The following is a 20,702-nucleotide window of genomic DNA, read 5'->3' as shown; positions in this document are numbered from 1 at the left end:
CGAAAGTGTGAGAAAGTGAGAAAGTCGAGGAAAATCTAGAAATTTTCAGATTTTTCTGACCAAATGATAATGCTATCGATATTTCACACGACTGAAAATGAAGTTCCATACACAATCGATATTTTTTTACATCAATTTACTTTTGCACATCAATTATTTTTCTTAATATGTCTAGCAAAATGAATTTTCAAAAATCCCTATTTTTGCAAATTTAAAAATTGACAAAACCGTTCAATTTTATGCGGAATTCAGCGCTAAGTATGCCATAAATGGATATCTCTTTAACTTAACGAGCAATTTCATGATTTTTGAGAAGTTCTCATATTATGTCCCAATCAGTTTTAGCAGTATAGAATTGTCAAAGTATGTTTCTTTATCCAAATATCAATTCCGGAACATGAGGTTCTAATTCGCATTTAGGAAGGGTTAAACATTATTAGTTTCAGAAGGAAACATTGTAGCCGACAGGTTGAAAGAGGAGGTGAGACTAAGAATTGAGGAAATGATGACATTGGCTTTGCTTCTCATAAATTACTGCTTCATTTGTATGGTTTTTGATAAAACGCTCATCGAGGCTCTCCCACGATTTTTTTAGATGTGTACTATTCATGACAGATTGAGGGGAAATTATAATTTTTTTATAATGACAACCACAAACTTTTCTACTAATTGAAAAAAAAAATTGAGTTACGTATTTTTCCGACTTTTATGAAGGTGTATCCAGTATAGTGATGTTTGCATTTGTAATGGATCAAAAAACCATATTAAATTTTATAAAAAAAAAAAAAAAAAAAAAAAAAAAAAAAAAATGAATGACTTACGTTTCAAAACCCAAAATTTGTACCGTTAATATGAATGGACAAAAGAGTATTTACTTACGTGTCCATGGGTGTTAAGTCTTGACTTTCTCCGATCGTTATAGATCGTTATTCCACGATTATTTTTTTATTTGGTTCTTTAATGTTTTACTTTAGACTACAGAAAAGTTGGCAAGCTTACTAACTAGTTTACACATGTTCCAGGGGTCACCATCCTGCTATCATTGTCAGTTTTCTCCTTGATGATTGCTGACGCGTTACCGCAAACATCTGAGGCTATTCCTTTACTAGGTTAGAGTCCCAGGATTACTACACCTCCCCAATCGCAATTCTCTATTTCTTCATTTTATTCCACCCCACTCCACTTTTACTTCATTCAGTCCTTTTTTTTTACGCAGACATTTTCTATTTCCGCCAAATTTTATTTCCCACCAGATAGTTCTGATTTACATCATTACAAAGATATCCGTTCATTTTTATTCTTATTCGTATGCCTCTCTTGATAAAATTAATTTTAAAAAAATATTTCATCAACCAACGCGGAAGGTCAGTATTTTTTCACCTTTGTGCACTTATATTGAAGGAATGACTTTTGCCATGAGCTGAAACAACGGGATGATGAAATGTTAAAAAGTCTGTAATAAACGTTTATGAAGAACTAAATCACAATATTAAAATCAGACCAGTTCGAAATAAACATTTTGCCTTCAGTATATAGATATGTATTTAAGATTACCTTCTTTTTGCATGAAAAATTACCACAATGATTTAAGTTCAGGTCTGGATATAAGTAATTTACTTTCCGCTTCATGTCTGGTTCTGAGTTTTTTCTAGTAAGTTTTTAGAGAACCTATCACAAGCTCACAACCTATTTCTTGTGTTTATATTGTATCGCTTTAACTCAATTTCCACTCTCTCTCAAACTTTGCACATGACAATACATTTGAAATTGAAATAAGTTAATAAAGACTTTAACATAAAATGTCTATCATTTCGCAAGGCTGAAAACGGACTCGTTGTTTCACCGCCTGTCACTTTGATCACACCATATTTCACTTTCCTTCAAAATCACGAAACGAAAGAAAGCGCACCGCAATGCAACAAACTGCTTATAACGTTCGTCACAAAACTAATTGTAGACAACTGACCAAGCATTTTTCCTTTCACATTGTTTTCCCAATGAATCGTCCTCTTATCATCATCTTTTTATTTTTTGGTCTCTCTTGTTTTTTTCATTCATTCATTCATCAGTCACATTTTATTAATGTTTTGTTTTTAACAGACTGATACGAATATTATGCAATGATGATTTTTTAATAATCATTTCAATGCTGACATCATTGCCACTCCTTGCGGAGCATAATCGGGAATTTTGGTAAAATTCACTGTCACCAATTAAAATCTATTTTCACAATTTGGTATTTTTTTAAGTATTAAATGAAAGAATCGGTGATCAAGCAAAAATGTTAAATAATTGACATTCAACTTCATAGCTTAAAGGATTAGTTTTGTTATCTACGGAAATCATTAGCCGTTTTGCTCATGACGATGAAGTTCAACCCAATTTTATAAATATACAGGGTTGTTCGTGTTTCTCTTATTAGAAAAAAAAATCATTGGGTATTTTCATGTTGTTCATTTTTTTTAGCTTTCGTATTTTATCAACTCTCCATCTTCAATCTCCCGTCCCTTTTTTTTTGTTCCCTGGTCAGTGAAGATAATTTTTCGAATCCAACAATTTAAATCCGGAGACAAAGTATCTTAAAGCCTAACAGTACAATGTCCTCAATATTGTGATTTTTTGGACTCCTTACGGAGTCACCACCGGCAGATTATAATAAACTCTTTTCCCAAATTGCGATGGAAAATGTAAATTTCATCCAGCAAACCCGCCACTTATGATGCAGAGTAAATTCAGACGGAAAATATGCCTGTTTTCTGTCTCTATGTACAAGCTTTAGTAAAAAAAAAAACTTTGTAGAGCTTAGGAGGTAGAATATAATATTTTGCCGCTGAGATATTTTGTCTCTGATCAAAATACATAAACTTACCCAACATTAACTACTAATCTCTTGCAGATGCTGCGTTTTAGCGAGGATGGCGTCATTCTTTTTACAACTTTTCTGAACTATTTAGTTCTATGCCGACTTTTCGTGGTAATGACAGATTTTTGATTTTTGAATTTTCTTTTCCTATTTTCATTGGGTCGTAGAAAATAAAATATGCAGATTGCATACTGAATTATGAACTTACAGCAAACTTTTTTATGTTTTAGAAGTAATTTTCTCCAACTCCAAAAATGTACAAAATCCATCCAGCGGTAACACCTGGGGGAAAGTTTAAAATTCGCCACTTTTTTTTGTTTTTCATAACAAGAGCATGAAGGAAAAACATTGACTGTTTAAAAAGTCAACGGTTTCTTTTTGTTCACCATACATTATAGCTATTTATGCGATGCATCAAGTTTTTAAAAGGTATTATTCATGAATATAACTTTTTTTTTTTTTTTTTTTTTTTTTTTTTTTCATTGAGCACTCGAATAGTGTTTCATTTATATGGAGGCAATACGCCGAATGAAATAATCCTCTAAACTCCATGAAAGCTATAAATGTAAATTGCATAAAACAAATGAAGCGAACATCCGTATTTTCGGCTTCCGGATATTACCTATAAATTGACGAATATTTACCTCATTTTTTTGTGACTACAAATTAAGACGAATATATCCTCACTTCTTTTGATCAGAACCATAGAAAATTAAAATACCAATGAGCATTTTTGCCGGAAGCAACTTGGAAAATCTATTCCCCGATTTTTTCATCTCTAAGACGAGATTCGTCGATACATCGCCATAGCCCTCCGATTTTTCTACAGAATTTTTTCTCGACGTCATCCCGGACTATCAATTATTCCTCTCAGCATCCGAGAACAAACACGATTAAGTAAATTCACACTCGTATAACTTATCTATTACAATCTTAATAGATAAAATTACGAATTTGATATATAATCGAAAGTTCTAACCAAACCTGGATAACCTATACTGCACCTAAACAAAAATCCGAATAAAAGTGAGTCCTGAAGGCTCAAATGTGTTACATTGTAATTATATTTTGCTCTGAATGGACCTTTTTTTCACTGCATGCTATTTTCCGTTAGAATGTAAATGTTTGTAGTGCATCTGCATCATCACTGAGGCCTCTTTTTTTCAAGTGAAGACATTTTTTCGGAACATCCTTGCGTACAAAAAAAGGAAATGATGATGCTTGAAGTTTCTTTCAATGGATTGTCTTACCTTGAAACATGGAGGTTCTCCTCAGCTTTTCCGAGAATATTTTTAACCGCTCCTAGCTTTTCTCCTTGAATTTACAGGTTCCGGGTTAGTTGAGAGAGTTAGACTCGATGAATAGGCGTTTTTTTACTACTTCGTTTACGATTGGCAGTATGTATACAGTCCTTCGCTGTAATTTATCCTCATTTTTTGTGATGGCTGAGGATGGCTGATAGAGAGTGTGAGGGATGTTTGCATAACGGATCTGAGTAAACACACCCACAAATCAGCTTTAAAAAAATATAAATATGAACAGTACCTTAATTACCTAGTTTGAAATATAAAAGCGGGTAGGTATTTGAAGTAAGTTCCCCAATACTTCGTCTTAAAATTATCAATGACATTGCCAACACCAAACCAGTTTTCAAAAGAACGTACCGTCTGATCTTAAACAAACCAACATCAACACGGGTTTGGGTGTTTCCCTTTTTCTTCTCTCGGACTGATAACCATTGAGAAAAAATTGGTTTTTCACTATTAGCTTATGCGCGTTATCACGGTTTGCGTTGAAACTTTAGGCAAAACCATTACATCTCAAATGGAAAACCAATGAAGGTATGCATGTTTTTTTAAACACGACAGTCTCAGCGCCTGAATGCAACTATTTTAACGCAACGTATGTCAATGTTGCATATGCGAATGCTTGAAGGCGTTACGCATTTTTTCATGATCTCATAATTACATTTCTTAACTGCAAAGTCGTATGAACTTAATGTAAAAGGTGTGATTAAAAGAGGGAAGAAGAGAAAATATATAAAACGGATGTATACCAAAGTATTGAGACTGAATATGTTCACATAAGCATTATTTGACAAAAATCGTTTTGTGAAAATTGTATGAGGATACACTGCATACCTGATTTTACTTTTTCTTCGAATGATCAGATCTTACGTCATAACTCTTCAAAATTTCTTGCTATGAAAACCAGCTGTGAAGGCAGAATGTTTTGTTTTTCTAGTATACATATCACCCTTATATGCGTTTTCTTTTTATGTTCTGTATAATACATTTCTAAAATCATTATTTCTGTAATGAACATGATTATTGCTGTCATCCTCTTTTTGAACTTGAAAATTGACTGTGCTGTCATGCGTTGTTCACCGTCCGAAGACTTCCCGATTTTTTTTAATGATGATTAAAGTATATGAATAAAGACAGGAAGGGGTATCTTTTTCCTTATCTATTTTGGAGCAATGGAACAATGAATCTTTTGAAAAAATCTATTGTAGAGTGAAAAAAGTAGCTCCTGGCGGTAAATGGCTTAAAAACAACGCTGAGCGCATTGATACATTTTAAATATTTTCAGATTGTAAATTAAGAGGTAGTTTTTCCAGCTTTGCCACAACGTTCATCGTAATTTTGGAACCACTCATGTGAGGATCAACTCTGTTTTTTGCTCCAGATGTATTTCGAAAAAAATTCATTTTCTAAATGTCTTTCAAGTAGTCTAGCCTATTCATATAGGGATTTGTAAATGTGCTTTCGAAATCGGCTGTTTTTACACGTGACGTCAAGGAGCAAACATTAGGTGCACTAATTTTCAAATTGTGGTTGTAAGGAGCCTTTTTTCTTTTTTTTTTTGTGGGGGCTGCAATTCTAAAACTCCGTCAGTAAACAAAATAGTGCGTATTTCATTAAACACATATGTATCATTGTATCATATCTGATTTCTCCTCGTAGGCACAGAAATTCCGTGAAATTACCGCAAATCACTCACCTCCATTTAGTTTATTTTCTATTTTTACGGATAGTTTGTTAAATTGATCAAATCGCTTGCGCTGTTTATCTTAAGAATGGTGGCTTCATACAGTGGCGTGGGCATCTCTGTCATTAGCTTTGGTGAAACAGCCTAAAATTGCTTATAGCTGGCATATTCTCTTCTTTAACTTTGGTCCTATCCTAAAACATCCTTTAGGAAAGAAAAGGTTTTTCAGAGGATCACTCAAGTGGAGCATTCTGAAGGAAGAACGTAGCTAAGGCACGAAGAAAATGTTCAATTTCATCTATTAAAAAGGCCCTCTCATTACCTTTTCTCATATTACTGAGCGCCGTTGAGTTTGCATGCCGAAAGGTGTATCATACGAGGGGCGTTCAATAAGTAAGTATCCTCCCTCTCTAAAATCCATAAGAATGGACCAATTTTAGAAAACTTGGGCTCAAAATCTTCCTTAGGATATTTTGAGTTCAACAAAACAAACCGCAACAAAATCGGACGATGTGCGGCCGAACGCGAGCCGTTTGAACGCGCCGAGGTGCTGGACGCTCCCGCCGAATCTGCGAGGATTTGAAGTCCGCTACAGGAGAAGAGCTTCTCTGCCAAAGCCTCAGTCGTTCATCACTGACGAAAAATCAAAGAAATTTTTGTAGAATAAGGGGCTTACCTCACTTCTCCGCATAACCAGCTCGATCCAAGCAAGTCTGATACTGAGACTAAGACTAAGAGAACAGCTTTTGGATGCCTCGTGCGTGGAAGTCTTTCAGCTGACCGCGGATGGAAGAGTGGACGGCTTGTTTGACCTCTTCCACTGATTCAAAATTAACTCCTCCGAGTTCAGATTTCAGATACGATAATAAATGGCAAACCAGACCACCATTTATTCCCGTTCCTGAAATCTGAACTTGGAGGAGTTAATTTTGAATCAGTGGAAGAGGTCAAACAAGCCGTCCACTCTTCCATCCGCGGTCAGCTGAAAGACTTCCACGCACGAGGCATCCAAAAGCTGTTCTCTTAGTCTTAGTCTCAGTATCAGACTTGCTTGGATCGAGCTGGTTATGCGGAGAAGTGAGGTAAGCCCCTTATTCTACAAAAATTTCTTTGATTTTTCGTCAGTGATGAACGACTGAGGCTTTGGCAGAGAAGCTCTTCTCCTGTAGCGGACTTCAAATCCTCGCAGATTCGGCGGGAGCGTCCAGCACCTCGGCGCGTTCAAACGGCTCGCGTTCGGCCGCACATCGTCCGATTTTGTTGCGGTTTGTTTTGTTGAACTCAAAATATCCTAAGGAAGATTTTGAGCCCAAGTTTTTTAAAATTGGTCCATTCTTATGGATTTTAGAGAGGGGGGATACTTACTTATTGAACGCCCCTCGTACCTCATAATCAGTACATCTTGCGTTACTTTACTTGTGATTTTTTCCTGTAGTTAATGCTGTAAAATATGCTTTATTTTTAGAAAAACGCTTCTTTTTTTGATAAAGAAAAGAAAACCGGAATTTTCTTTTCACCCAAAGTAAATATGTATAAATTATCCGAGGGAAGTATGATTTTAAACACACCACTCTGAGTGATGTGGGTTTTTAAAACTTCCTCTTGTTGAATGTATGATTGCGCTGATTCTTGGAAGTATACCTGTCATACCTCTAGTTAATATTGTGTGCTAATCTGCTTGATAGAAATTGTGAGTGCATCGCTTGTTGCTTTTGCAAAACCATTCTCGTAGAGCGTTTGCATTTTTATTAGTTTGAAACTTATTTGTCTTCAATAAAACATCTTGAAAATGTTTATAATCATTGGTGTCAATGTTTCTTTTTTGGTAAAAAAAAGGAAATATTATTTGGACCAACAGTAAAAAACCAGTTGATAATAATTTGTGTACGTATTCATACATTTGTATCAAATATTGCAAATCTTGATTCATATTAGAACAACATAATTTAACGGCTGGTTTTGCGACTAATATTGTGGAGTGCGGCACCTAAATAATTAATTAGCCCTTGTTCAAATCCTTTGCTTCTCGTGTATTCCTGATCACATCTTATAACTTTTTAGAGCTGCACCTAAAAAAAGTTGAAAGTTTTTCAAGTGAGCTGAAAATAATTACTATGGCCCCTCTGGTAGTAAACCCTCAATGTGTGTTTCGCAACATAAATAACATAAACTCTCACAAACTTTTTATCTTGAGCTCGTCACACATTTTTAAATGTTTTATAATTTTACTGTTTTAAACAAATTCATGACATAATGTTTGTGGTTTTGGCAGGTACATATTTCAACTGTATTATGTTCATGGTAGCATCTTCAGTAGTTTCTACAATTTTGATACTAAATTACCATCATAGGAATGCTGATACTCACGAAATGTCGCCATGGGTATGTATATTTACCACATTTATAATACTTGATTACTCATACGGTACAATTTACACAATCATACCTTATTTTCTTTGTTTCACAGCCTTTTATACAAACACATGAATTCTCTTGGAGAGTACATTTTTTCCTCCCACACCAACGAAATTTGGTCTGCGCATTTCGCTGATACATGCGTTTTTTCCTTTTTTAAGAAGATATTTCTGGGTGAATGTGAATACAAGTAACCGTGATAACGTAAAAATTCTACTTTCCTCCTCCGCCCCTCCCCCTCCCAAAAGTTTCTCAGATGCGCTGTCGGAGAATGACGTTTCCTCGAATCCAAGATTTCCGGCAACTTTCCTCTCCACCTCACTACCGCGCTGCCATGCTAAGGAAAAACACCGTAAGAACATTCGAGAGTTGCCAAATTTCCTTCGATAGAATGTTTATTTTTTAGTAAATTTATGAATATTTTGCCTTCAAATTTTCAGGAAATTTAGGTAAAATTGCGAACAAATTTATCTGAAAAATTGGAAGCAAAATATTTATAAATGTTCTCGAAAAGAAAACTGATTTCGCACTGGCGGAGCAGGAGCGATCGGTGTGCGGAAGGGTGCGCCTTATTTTATTCAGTTATGCAATTTTATTCGCGTAACGCCGCACCGCTGCGGGGCGGCGCGCGGCGGCAGGCTGGTCAGAAGGCAACGCGCATTAGCGCCTACAAACCTAACTGTGATACTTCAAGCATTGCGCAATGCGTGATGTATTCCCTTAGGTTTGTAGGCGCCAGTGCGTGTCTCGCGCTGGTAGCACGTCGCACAATGGATCGAGTCAAACAGAGAGGTCGGACATTAAATTTTTGACTAAAACTGCACATTTTGATGTTTATATCGTCCCATTTTACCTTTAAAGGGGTGCCTCTGGAAGAAAATTTTACGAGGAGGCCAATGGAACCACTTTTAATATATCAGAGTTTTGTATAAACGGAGTTATAAGCTTTTAAAGGTTCCAAATTGTGTCCGAACTCTCCTATTGACCCAATCCACTGTGCGCCGTTTCCCTCGCGAATGAGCATCTACATTTCAGTTATGCCAAATTTCGCCGCGCTCGTTACGTTTTTACCGGGAGAATCCTGGGAGTTTCCAATAGAAAATTTCATTGATTTTTCATCTGATCTCATGCAAAAATTAGACAAATTTTCAACAAAAACTGCACGGGTAAATTCTTGCAAAACATTGAATCGCTTGAGTCAATGGACCACTAGACAAGGTACGAATTTAAGCAATCTGATACACGTTCCTTTACCAGAATTTCATGTAGAACACGATTCGTGCAACGAAAATTACTGAAACCAACTCCTAACGAAGATATTAACGTTTTTATTTCACATTGGTTACGAGGAATTTGAACTGGCCGCTCACAAGAAACTCAAAGCTCTACTTGAGTCAAATCGCGCACTACAACGGTTTCAGCAAGCTTCTCAATCGAGCAATGTTCATTTCCCACCATGTGTTGTTCAAACCACAAGAAATTTGCTATAGCTGAGCCAAAGTGTCAAGACTGAGGTTGCCAGCTGATTTTTACATCGCAGAGACTGTCATGATAACGTTTAGCGCGCGATGTGAATCACGTAGAGCATTGAGTTTTAATGAGCGGGTGGTTTGAATTCACGCATCAAGAATCATCAAATATCTTCGTAAGGAGTTAATTTCGGTAATTTTCGTTGTGCGCATCGTGTTCTACGTGAAATTTTAGTCACGAAACATGTATCAGAATGCTGAAATTCGTACCTTGTCTAGTGGTCCATTTTAGAACTTTGGAATGGAGATACCTACGTTACTTCGTCCGGGAAAAAAAAATGGAGGCAATACGCCGAATGAAATAATCCTCTAAACTTAATGAAAGCTATAAATATAAATTGCGTAAAATAAATACACATTTTTAGATTAATTTTGGCAATTTAATGCCTAAAAGTAAAACACAACCCCATGGTGGTAGTATCAAATAAGATTAACTCTTTGTCTTCACTTTTGAAGGAAATTTTTTAGCGAGAAAATCGCGGAATTTTCCATGGATTAGGCCGCAATTTTGTACCGAAATTTTTTTGATTTTTTTTTTTTTTTTGGGGGGGGGGAGGGGATGAGCGGGAGCTCTGTACTTACGGCGCATTCTTCCAACACCTCGCGTTGGGTTTACCTGCTTGTTCTGCATTTGTGCTTACGGCTTACGGACACACAATCGTAAGTGCATTGACCAGGTAGTCTTTAAATTGAGTATCTTATTCTTGCAAGCTCATTGGCAGAAAACTCTTGAGAAGGAAGAACGTTTGAATTTTAGAAGGACCTCGGCAAATCACCGTTTCTGTCTGTTTGCCGCTGTTTTATGTGATCAATAAAACTCGAACACAAAAAAAGGAAAAAAGGAATGAAGTATTATCGCCATAACATTCCTCCGAAATTGTCGCGGGAGACTGTTGAAGTGCTTGAAATAGGCGAGTGAGGTGAAAGGGCGTTATGTATAGCTCGACTTTTCAAGCCCTCTTGTCGGATCGCGGAAATAATATAAATATAGCGTTATTTTTTCTCTTAATGTTTAAACTTACTTCAAACCAACATCTTTCTTTACTCTCATTTTTATTACTTACTTACTCACTCACTTACTTACTTACTTAATTACTTGCTTGCTTGCTTACTTACTTACTTAACAAGGTGAAGAAATGGTGCTTGGTCCACGCTTTTTCCGGGGAAAACAAGGCCAAGAAGTTCCAAAAATTATATTACAGTCAAACATTTTTTTTTAACTCCAATAAGTACCAGAACAAAACTGAGGGGGGGAGGGGGGAGAGTGTTCAGCTCAGGCAGTCTTTTTGTGTTTTCTTTTCTCTTAAAATACTTACTTACTTACTTACGTACTTAATAATTTACTTAATTATTTACTCACTCATCCCCCCTGTTTAACTGCATTGCCATTATCATTTTGAGGGGGTCATGAATTCATAACGTTACTATACTGTTTACTGCGTTATGAGTTGAAGCATCACGTTATTTTTCTAATCTTTAATTTATTTTTTGTAGAAAAAGATTCAAACAACGGGAAATGCAGAAAAGAAAATTTAAATCGATTTAATGTATCATGGAATTAGTGAAACGCAAATCATAAAAATGTCGTCATTCCGTCATTTAATTGGACCGCATTTAGCAGAAAGGAACCAAGCCAAATCAGTCATGGCTTTTAACTGATCAATTTAATTTTTTACCGGAGAACGTTTGTGCCGGCTCTTTTGAAAATTTCAAGGAATTCGCTTCGTACTAGGCAGAAAATTCACTGAAACTTGGACAAAAGTCCGCACAACCGTTTTCGTGTAAACAATTGAACTGTCCAATAAAATTGGTCCATACCTGATGTGGCTTGGTTCCTTTCTGCTTAACGCGATCCAATTTGTACCTTGTTCAAAGCCCCATTATTCCCCGGGATAAGAATACTAATTATAAGCGGCGCGGCCGAAAGGCAACCAAGGGCCGAGGTGCATTCACTTCTCTCCGACCGTCCGAAACACCCCCGGCCACCGAATGGCCCACGCCGCCCCCGAATACTGCCGTGCTAAGGAAGGAAAAACGCCGTATGAGCATTCGCAAATTGCCAAATTTTCTCCAATAATACGTTCATTTTTGAGGAAAATTGTGAATATTTTCCCTTGAAATTTTAAGACTTTTCAGATCAAATCACAAGCAAATTACCTAAGAAATCGGGAGGAAAATATTCACAAATTTTCTTGAAAATTAGTGATTTGTCGGAGGGAATTTGGCAACGCCCGAAGGCTCATAGGGCGTTCTTCCTTAGCACGGCGGAATACCAACGAAGCGCCCCCGAACTCCCCCACCGACCCGGCACCCCTGCTTTACAACAGCGCCCCACTTCCGTGACCTGATTTCAGCGCCTACAGCATCCTCCCCCTTCCCGGACCCGCCGCACCACAATCGATTCTCCCCCGGAGAGACCGGCCTTTTCAGCTAATTTAGTCATTTCTTTTGTTCCGCCCGACTGGAAGTGTGCATCCTCAGATCGCATCCTTTTCGCGGTGGTTAACGAATGATTAAGGCGCCCCGTCCGGGCTTCAATCGGTTTTCAGCTCGCGCCTCCTCCAGCTCCCGAGTGTTAATCGCCTCCGACTTGGCGCCGCCTTTAAGGCGAAGACCGGCCATTGTTGCCAGATTGGGCTGGAAATCTGCGCTTTTCCCTATGGCCGCATTCGATAATGGTTCGATGTATCGTTTGGTTAAAAACAATAGAACATAACCTCAAAGTAATCTATTAGGATTTAAGTTGGAAAAGCTGAAAATGAGAAAATTCTAACAATTTCACTTTGCATTGGCATTTGGTACTCAAGAGAATAAAACATCTGTTACAAAAGACCGGCCGTTCTCTCGGATTTCTAAATTGACTTTTGAGGCTATGTTTAAGTTTTGAATCACTCGATATCGATACAATCTCACCTGTTTGATGTATCAAATACGATCTATTTAAATCCATGTGAAGTATCCGAATTTTATTGCATAATCTGACAACAGTGAGACCGACTCGCGCTTGGATCGAGCTGTTTGACCGCTGCAAAGGCGGATCCGGCAATTTAGCAATTTGGCAACATCGGATTTCCTCCATTTGAACGTACGTTAAATAATCGATTTTTGTTGGTGCACTTGGCTCCTTCAATAATCTATGAATTTCCATAGGTTTGAATGGGAGAAAAAAAATGTCACCAATTTATATATACCCATATATTACCTATATATTTTTGTAAAATAAATTAATTGCTTCAGTCAATTCGGCAAACTTGGAATGGAGTTACTTTCTTTCGTCCGGGAGACAACGTATTGAGTTCGGGATCCTCCTACAATCATCCTAACCTAATCTCTAAGATACATTATCCCGATTCGAAACCCATCATTTTCATGATACATTCAGACCCCTCGTATATAAAAGGAAGAAAGAGAACTGGCTAAGTTCGATCCACAGCTCCTGTAACAATTTCACGCCGCGTGGTGAAGGGTTGACACCAAACAAGGGACAGCAATGAAAACATAGCGCAAGGCAACAGGAATTTCGAGCCTCGCTAGGGGTGGGGTGAGAGGTGATCGGGAGTGGGGGCGAAGGGGTGGAAGGGTGGAGGGGTATAGAAAAATATAATATCGCAGGGCCCCCCGCGCGGTACATTTTTACTCTTTGCTCCGCGTCATTAAACTAATCTGCCACCAGGCCTCAATGGCCGCTCCGACTGAAAAAATGGTTTATTTTGTGGAGATTTAAAGTGAGTTTGAAGATTTTTCGTAGAGATCTGACTCCACTGTGGAGAGCTTTTATGCTGAGTTACATTCTTTGCCTCGCTTGCCGGTAGCCAGAGTAGCCGATTCGGGTCTACTATCCTTTGTGTTACCGACTGAAAAAAGTTTGTGGTTGGATGACGGAGTACACTGCAGAGACGGCTCACACGTGTTTGCAAGCTGAAACAAACTATTTTAGGACTCCGCACTAACATACTTATTAAAAGGAAAAGTTTGGGTTATAAACACAAGCGGAAGGGTGCGCCTTATTTTATTCAGTTATGCAATTTTATTCGCGTAACGCCGCACCGCTGCGGGGCGGCGGCCAGCCGGTCAGCAGGCAACGCGCATTAGCGCCTGCAAACCTAACTGTGATACTTCAAGCATTGCGCAATGCGTGAAGTATCGACTTAGGTTTGTAGGCTCCAGTGCGCGTCTCGCGCTGGTAGCACGCCGCGGCGCGCCGCGCCGTTTCCCTCGCGAATGAACATAGCTACATTTCTTCTTCTTCTTTTTCTTCTAAGTTCTGACTAGGGCCGTGACCCTGTTCGTCTAGCCTCTAAATTAGTATATAAATATGATAAATAAAATTATATACATTTACTTCAGAACTATTATGATGCTACATTTCAGTCATGCCGAATTTCGCCGCGCTCATTACGTTTTTACCGGGAGAATCTTGGGAATTTCCAATAGAAAATTTCATTGAATTTTCATCTGATCTCATGCAAAAATTAGACAAATTTTCAACAACAACTGCACGGGTAAATTCATGTGGAACATTGAATCACTTGAGTCAATTTTAGAACTTTGGAATGGAGATACCTACCTACGTTACTTCGTCCGGCAAAATCGACAGAAGTAATTGTTTGATCAAATTTTTCCTAAGTGATTACGATTAACCAACGCGTCTGGCAATCTGTACAACAAAGAAGGCCCAGTTCGACGAAATTATAGAGTAAATTACTCAAATAATTCACTTGTATGAGGCTAGTCATTGAGGATGCTTTTTGTCGATAAATGGACTACATTTTGCAGTATAGATTTACAAGTTATGGCTCATTTTATATACAACGTATGTATCATCAATTCCCCTGTGTAGATAGGTGCTTTTAAAATGAATGAGCCAAAATTATTCGCTTCTAATTGCAAAATGTAGTCCTAAATGTTGATCCCCGGAAATGAATTAGTATTTGTTAGTCTGAACTTCTCACACAGTCAGCGCAGGGCAGATTTTCCGAAATATGTTGTCGCTCTATGTGAATCATTAAAGTGATAAGCGAAGATTCAGTATGATCGAGCTCATTTCGATACGATTCGTGGGGAGGGGCAGAAACCCCCTACCCTCCTCCCCCCCAAAAAAAAATCAAGAAGAAAGAAAGCGGAGATTGCGGACCCGTCTATGATTGAAACTCATTCAACAGCTTGTCAATTGACCTTCATCGACAAGTAATACGACAAAATCGGGCTTCATCTATCGAGGCTATTCAGAAAGTTGAAAGTCGGGGTTTAGAGGGAATCGTTGCAGAGACGTGCATTTTGGTCGCAGTGTTTCAAGATATTCACTCCCATTTTATTTTATCGAACTAGAACAAATCAACGCTTTTTCTTGAAAATTAGGAAAGTTTTCCATAAGTGAATTTGAGTTTTTTCCATCAACGCATTATAGAATGACAGGAAGTCTGAGACGTTGCTAATGAAGATGCACGCTCCTGCAGTTTCAGTCGATGCGTTGTGGGACGGTCCCTCTCAGATTTTAATCCGGGCATTTATTCTCGTTAGTCAACGAGAAGTTTCTAAAGCTCATGATTCGGATCGTAAAAACTTAAACTGCAAAATCAACACTGGAAAAAAAAACACACTGGATCTAGAGTCCAGACTCTTAAAAACATCGACAAGAAAAAATACTCTTGATTCAATCAGATTTAAGCTTAAATCAAGAACCAAGCCTCTTAATTTGAGCGGATTTCCTTTTGATTTAAGCCTAAATCTGATTGAATCAAGAGTCCTTTTTCTTGTCAATACTTTCAAGAGTCTGGACTCTAGATCCAATGTGTGTTTTTTTTCCAGTGAATGGTGTTACGTATAATATTATGATTGGGTGTAATATATACTGTAGCACCCAATTATTGTGGATTATATTCATAAATTAAGATTTTTTATACCTTACTGCACAGCGTACAATCGTACATCAGGACTGTAATGTTGAAGTTAGAGATTCTAGTCTGAGTTCTCTCAATGTTTTTCATCCAATGTGGCAAGAATGCAACTAGCTCCTCATTACCACTTTAGCGGCTGTTCTAATCTCGGCTTAGCCCCACATGACTGGAGCTAGGTCTGAGCCCTTTGCAAAAAAAGGAGGAAACCGACTCGGTAACACTAAACTCTGATGAGCTGAAAACGATCTCAAAATGGATTAAAACAGTTATCAGTTCCTAATCGTTTGGTTTCATCCGTTTTTCATCGGATTCTTAAGACACACCGAAAAGTCGCTCTCGTAGCGCTCTTTGGCGCTCTGCGACACCCAGCCACCAAAGTCTCCTATCCCCCAAAGCCTACTTTTATCCAAAGGAGTTCGTAAGTTTCTGTAATTTTGCTTGACTTTATCCTGCAATGCTGTGTTATTAGTCAATATGTGCCCTACATTTGAACGTATTTCTACCAAACGGAACTATGTGCATTAGGACGTGAGCCCTGTAATGCATTTATTCTTATGGGTCTCAGGGCTCATGTCTTAATGCACATAGTTCCGTTTGACAGAAGTACGTCCATTTTTCAATAAGGAACGCCTTTCTTTTTTTGTTCTGCCTCCCTCGAAATCATCGTATGTTTTCTTAATGCTTCCACACATACCGGTGTTTCTTTTTCTTCTTCGTATTCCACCTCTTTGTTTTATTTTTATTTTCTTCCTCTTCTTCTTCCTGTCTCACCTCTGCTTTTCCACTCCGATTTTTTCTATACAGACAGGTGTTTCAATGAAAGAGCCAAAAACGATGTACCCTTCTTCTAAGTGTAGTTTATATATTTTGGAAAACTGATCAAACCGGCATCAGTGTTTTGGTGACCAGTTCCAATAAATCTTTGACTGCAGGGTCGGTCGCCATCGAAATGTACGTCAAAAGTTTTTGATGGGGTAATCCTCAGAGTGAGTGGAAGAATATTGACCAAGGAATTCAGGGCGGTTGCCACAGTGACGGGCTAAATTTATCTTAGCCTCTTCAGACACGTGCGGAAAGGCTATTTTAGTATAGGTCTTTTGATCAAATCTTTCCTTGAGGATTGTATAAAATGTAGCTCATTGTTTTAGAAATCGAGTAATTACGGTAAATTTACAATCCATCATCTATAGTTCTTTTTCTTATCTTTTTTGGACTAGTGATTGCTGAAACTTGCAAACTCCTATTGATGAAAGTATTCTACCTCTATTCCCCTTCAAAGATTACATATATATATATAATAAGGGGGGGGGGGGGTGGGGGGGGGGGGGGGGGGGGGGGGGGGGGGGGGGGGGGGGGGGGGGGGGGGGGGGAGGGGGGGGGTGGGGGGGGGGGGGGGGGGGGGGGGGGGGGGGGGGGGGGGGGGGGGGGGGGGGGGGGGTGGGGGGGGGGGGGGGGGGGGGGGGGGGGGGGGGGTGGGGGGGGGGGGGAGGGGGGGGGGGGGGGGGGGGGGGGGGGGGGGGGAGTCGGGTGGGGGGGGGGGGGGGGGGTGGGGGGGGGGGGGGGGGGGGGGGGGGGGTCCGGGGGGGGGGGGGGTGGGGGGGAAGTCCGGGGGCGGGGGGGGGGGGGGGGGGGGGGGGGGGGACGGGGAGGGGGGACCGGGGGGGAGGAGAGGGGGGAGCGAGGGGGAGGGGGAGGAGGGCGGGGGGGGCGGGGCGGGGAGGGGGGGGGAGAAGAGGAGCGAGGGTGAAGGGGAGGGGGGAGGGGGTGGGGGGGGAGGAGTGTGGGGGGGGGATTGGTGGGAGAGGGGGGGGGGGGGGGGGGGGAGGGGGGGAGGGGGGGGGGAAGGGGGGGGGGGGGGGGGGGGCGGGGGGGGCGGGGGGGGGGGGGGGGGGGGGGGCGGGCGGGGGGGGGGGGGGCGGGCGGGGGGGGGCGGGGGGGGGGGGGGGGGGGCGGGGGATAGGGGGGGGCGGGGGGGGCGGGGGGGGGGGGGGGGGGGGGGGGAGGCGGGGGGGGGGGGGGGGGGGGGGGGGGGGGGGGCGCGGGGGGCCGGGGGGGGGGGGGGGGGGGGGGGGGGGGGGGGGGGGGGGGGGGGGGGGGGGTGGGGGGGGGGGGGTGGGGGGGGGGGAATAAGACTTCCCCCTCACCGGATGGTTGTAAGATTGTGAGGGACTCCAGACACACTAGTACTAGCGCACTAAACTTTTAAAAATAGCAACCACTACCTCGTTACTTTTTGGTCGGGTGGGGGACCTGCAACAGATGTTATTTTAACACCTACGGCTACGACTATAGCATACATACATAAGTGTCTCGTGTAACGAGCACTGCAGCGAGCACCACGTATTACCCATCCGTGTTTTGAGCTCATGGGGTGATACAACTATTTCAACGTTTACGTAGCATAAATTGTATATCGGTATATCGAAGGCGCGTGCAGAATTTTTGAATATCCAACGTTTTCACCGTCCAAATTTTCTTTTCAACGCTTTCTGCCAGTGCCCTTGTGACCGCCCTCAAGCCCACCATAGACCATAAAGAAGGACTCCTAATTTGTTTGAAATATGTTTCGAAATATTAATTTTCAGGTAAATTCCGCGATGCATACAGATATCAGTATTGCTCATTTTTCCCGAAAATGTATATGATCTCTAATAAAAGTTGATTATTTATCCCCAACGTGACATCGATGAGCGACCAACACGTCAACGCACTACTCCTTGCTCGTCGAACCGGATATCCCTTTTTTCATCCGACCTTCACCAATAATCAATCAACAAGTTCCTCCTGGCTGTCTTTTCCTCATAACTCCATCTCTGCCCCCCGCCCCTTCCCATTGTTCTTGTTCCCGTAATATCCCACTTCCTTGCTCTCGACGACACTTAGGTGAGAAAAGCAGCCCTGAAAAAACCGACCTAAGATGTTTCACACTTCGGATTTTGTCGGTTATATGGTGACCTAAAGATGAAAAAATGGCGTATTAAATAAGAACCAGCAGTAGTTGTGTTGACAGAAACTATGCACAAATGAATGAAAGAGGGGAAAAACCGAGAAGCACGCAATCTTCGGTTTTAGCCCATTTGCACATCGATCTTTCAGGGTCGTCCTATACGTCCTATTTTGAGCGTTTGGTTGCGCTCACACCACGCTGCAGCACAGTAAAAGCACAAAATATAAAAGAAAAAATTACAGTGCTTTGAAAATCATTAAATACGACAAGGAAACACCTTAATATTCACAAAACACACAATAAATTTTCCTTTCATATATATATATTTTTTTTATCAATTTAAATTAAAGTAATCTTTGCAGAGTCTACAAACATATAAAAATCATGAGTTGAAAAACGCTGACTCCGCGAGTTTAAATTATAGGCACTGGCATAAAGCGGAGTGATGCGACGTGTTGCCAGCACGAAACGCGCACTGGCGCCTACAAACCTAAGCAGATACTTCACGCATTGCGCAATGCTTGAGGTATCCCTTAGGTTTGTAGGCGCCAATGCGCGTTCCGTGCTGACTGGCTGGCCGCGCCGCAGCGTGCCAAGTGCCACGGCGCGGCGCTTCACTATTTCACGATAGAGGTGTTGTACAGTATTATACGAAATTGAAGGCACTCCAACATACCGACAATAAGAATGACAAGCATCCTTTAAGAGTTTGGAACTTTCCTTGCAAAATAAGACGAGATAAGAGAGATAAAGGAACATTCTTGAGTATGCCGTCAAGAAGATTTTATTTAAAATCAAGCATAAAATAGGTGAACAAAAGCGGGTTTCTGCTTGATGTAAGTGACTTTCCTTTTTATAAAAGCATCTTTTCTTCTTTAAGAAAACATTATTTTCTTTATTAACTCATAAGGAAATCTTCTGGGCGGTATTTGATGATATGTCTCCTTAAATTAGGTCACTTGTTCCTCTATTGAAGTTAAAAATCATACTAAACATTATTAAATACAGATACTAGGACAGTAAGTTTTTCGACTACCGCTCTCTTTTTGTTGTCGTCACTCGATTTAATTTGCGAGGGAACTTCGTGCTTTTGAAAGATGCCATCAATCATGACACGTTGGGGTGCCTTCAATCTCATATGATACTGTGCAACACCTCCGTGGCGAAATAGTTGCTCGAAGCGCTACGGCAAACCAGTGCCGAGGCGAAGTTATCATGCACAGGAAAAATATGAGATCCTTTAGCTGAGGCAAATCATAAGGTTTTCCAGTTCAGATATAAAAATATGGGATTTTCGTAATTTGATCTAAAATATCTGAAAATGTCAAGGAAAAATACGCTTGACTTTCCTCGAAAATACATGTTTTATCCGAGGAAATTTGGCAACACTTGAATGTTCATACGGCGTTTTTCTTTAGCACGGCACTAATCTCGTATTTCGACGCGAGTGGTTCAGTCACCTTGATCTTAGCGTCACTCATCGAGTTGGTCGTTAAGACGCTTTGTGCGCGCTCCATCATCTCAACACTCCCCCGACCGCAAGGGCTGCTTAGGTCGTGTTTTCGCGGAAATCAGTCAGGGGAGTTGATGGATTGCGCGAAGCAGAAATCAGAGGTTCTCGGAAATGTCTTTTCAACTCGCTTCAAAGGCTTATCCACATCATTGCAGAGGCCGAGGATATACTCCAACAAAAATGAAATGGAATAAAAAACTTCGCGTGTGTGTGTTCTGACCATCGATGCAAAATAAACTTTCAAAAATTGTTTTTTGTGCTGGATACATTTTCAAAATCATCAACGAAAGCTTGACTCTCTTTTTATCTCTATATTGACATTGAGTAATATATCGTTGTATAGTATTATGAAATTACGGTTATCGGAAAGAAATAAGCCTTTACATGAGCCCGTTCTATTCACGTAAACTCTTGGGGGCCCGCGAAGCATGCCAAAGACACCTTTCTGATGGTAGAAGGTTGGACCGCGTAGCAGTCGAGGGCCTAGCTTCCTAGTCCTTCGTATAACTTTAGAATCTGAGTGTGCAACTTGGAGCAAATAACCGAG

The 20,702-nt window shown here is 40.4% G+C and overlaps 1 protein-coding gene across 4 annotated transcripts in view; it reads left to right on the top strand.

Annotated features, from left to right (window-relative positions):
- The window catches only part of LOC109036950 (neuronal acetylcholine receptor subunit alpha-7), a 611,445-nt gene that overhangs the window by 574,509 nt on the left and 16,234 nt on the right, over positions 1-20,702 (top strand). For all 4 annotated transcript variants that reach the window (XM_019051388.2, XM_019051389.2, XM_072301404.1 and 1 more), the window contains one exon: positions 8,127-8,236. In XM_019051388.2, coding sequence (XP_018906933.2) covers positions 8,127-8,236 — 110 coding nt within the window. The remainder of the gene's footprint in view (positions 1-8,126; positions 8,237-20,702) is intronic.

Source organism: Bemisia tabaci, chromosome 6, assembly GCF_918797505.1.
Source record: "Bemisia tabaci chromosome 6, PGI_BMITA_v3".
NCBI lineage: Eukaryota > Metazoa > Arthropoda > Insecta > Hemiptera > Aleyrodidae > Bemisia > Bemisia tabaci.
This window is presented reverse-complemented; position numbering and strand designations above follow the sequence as displayed.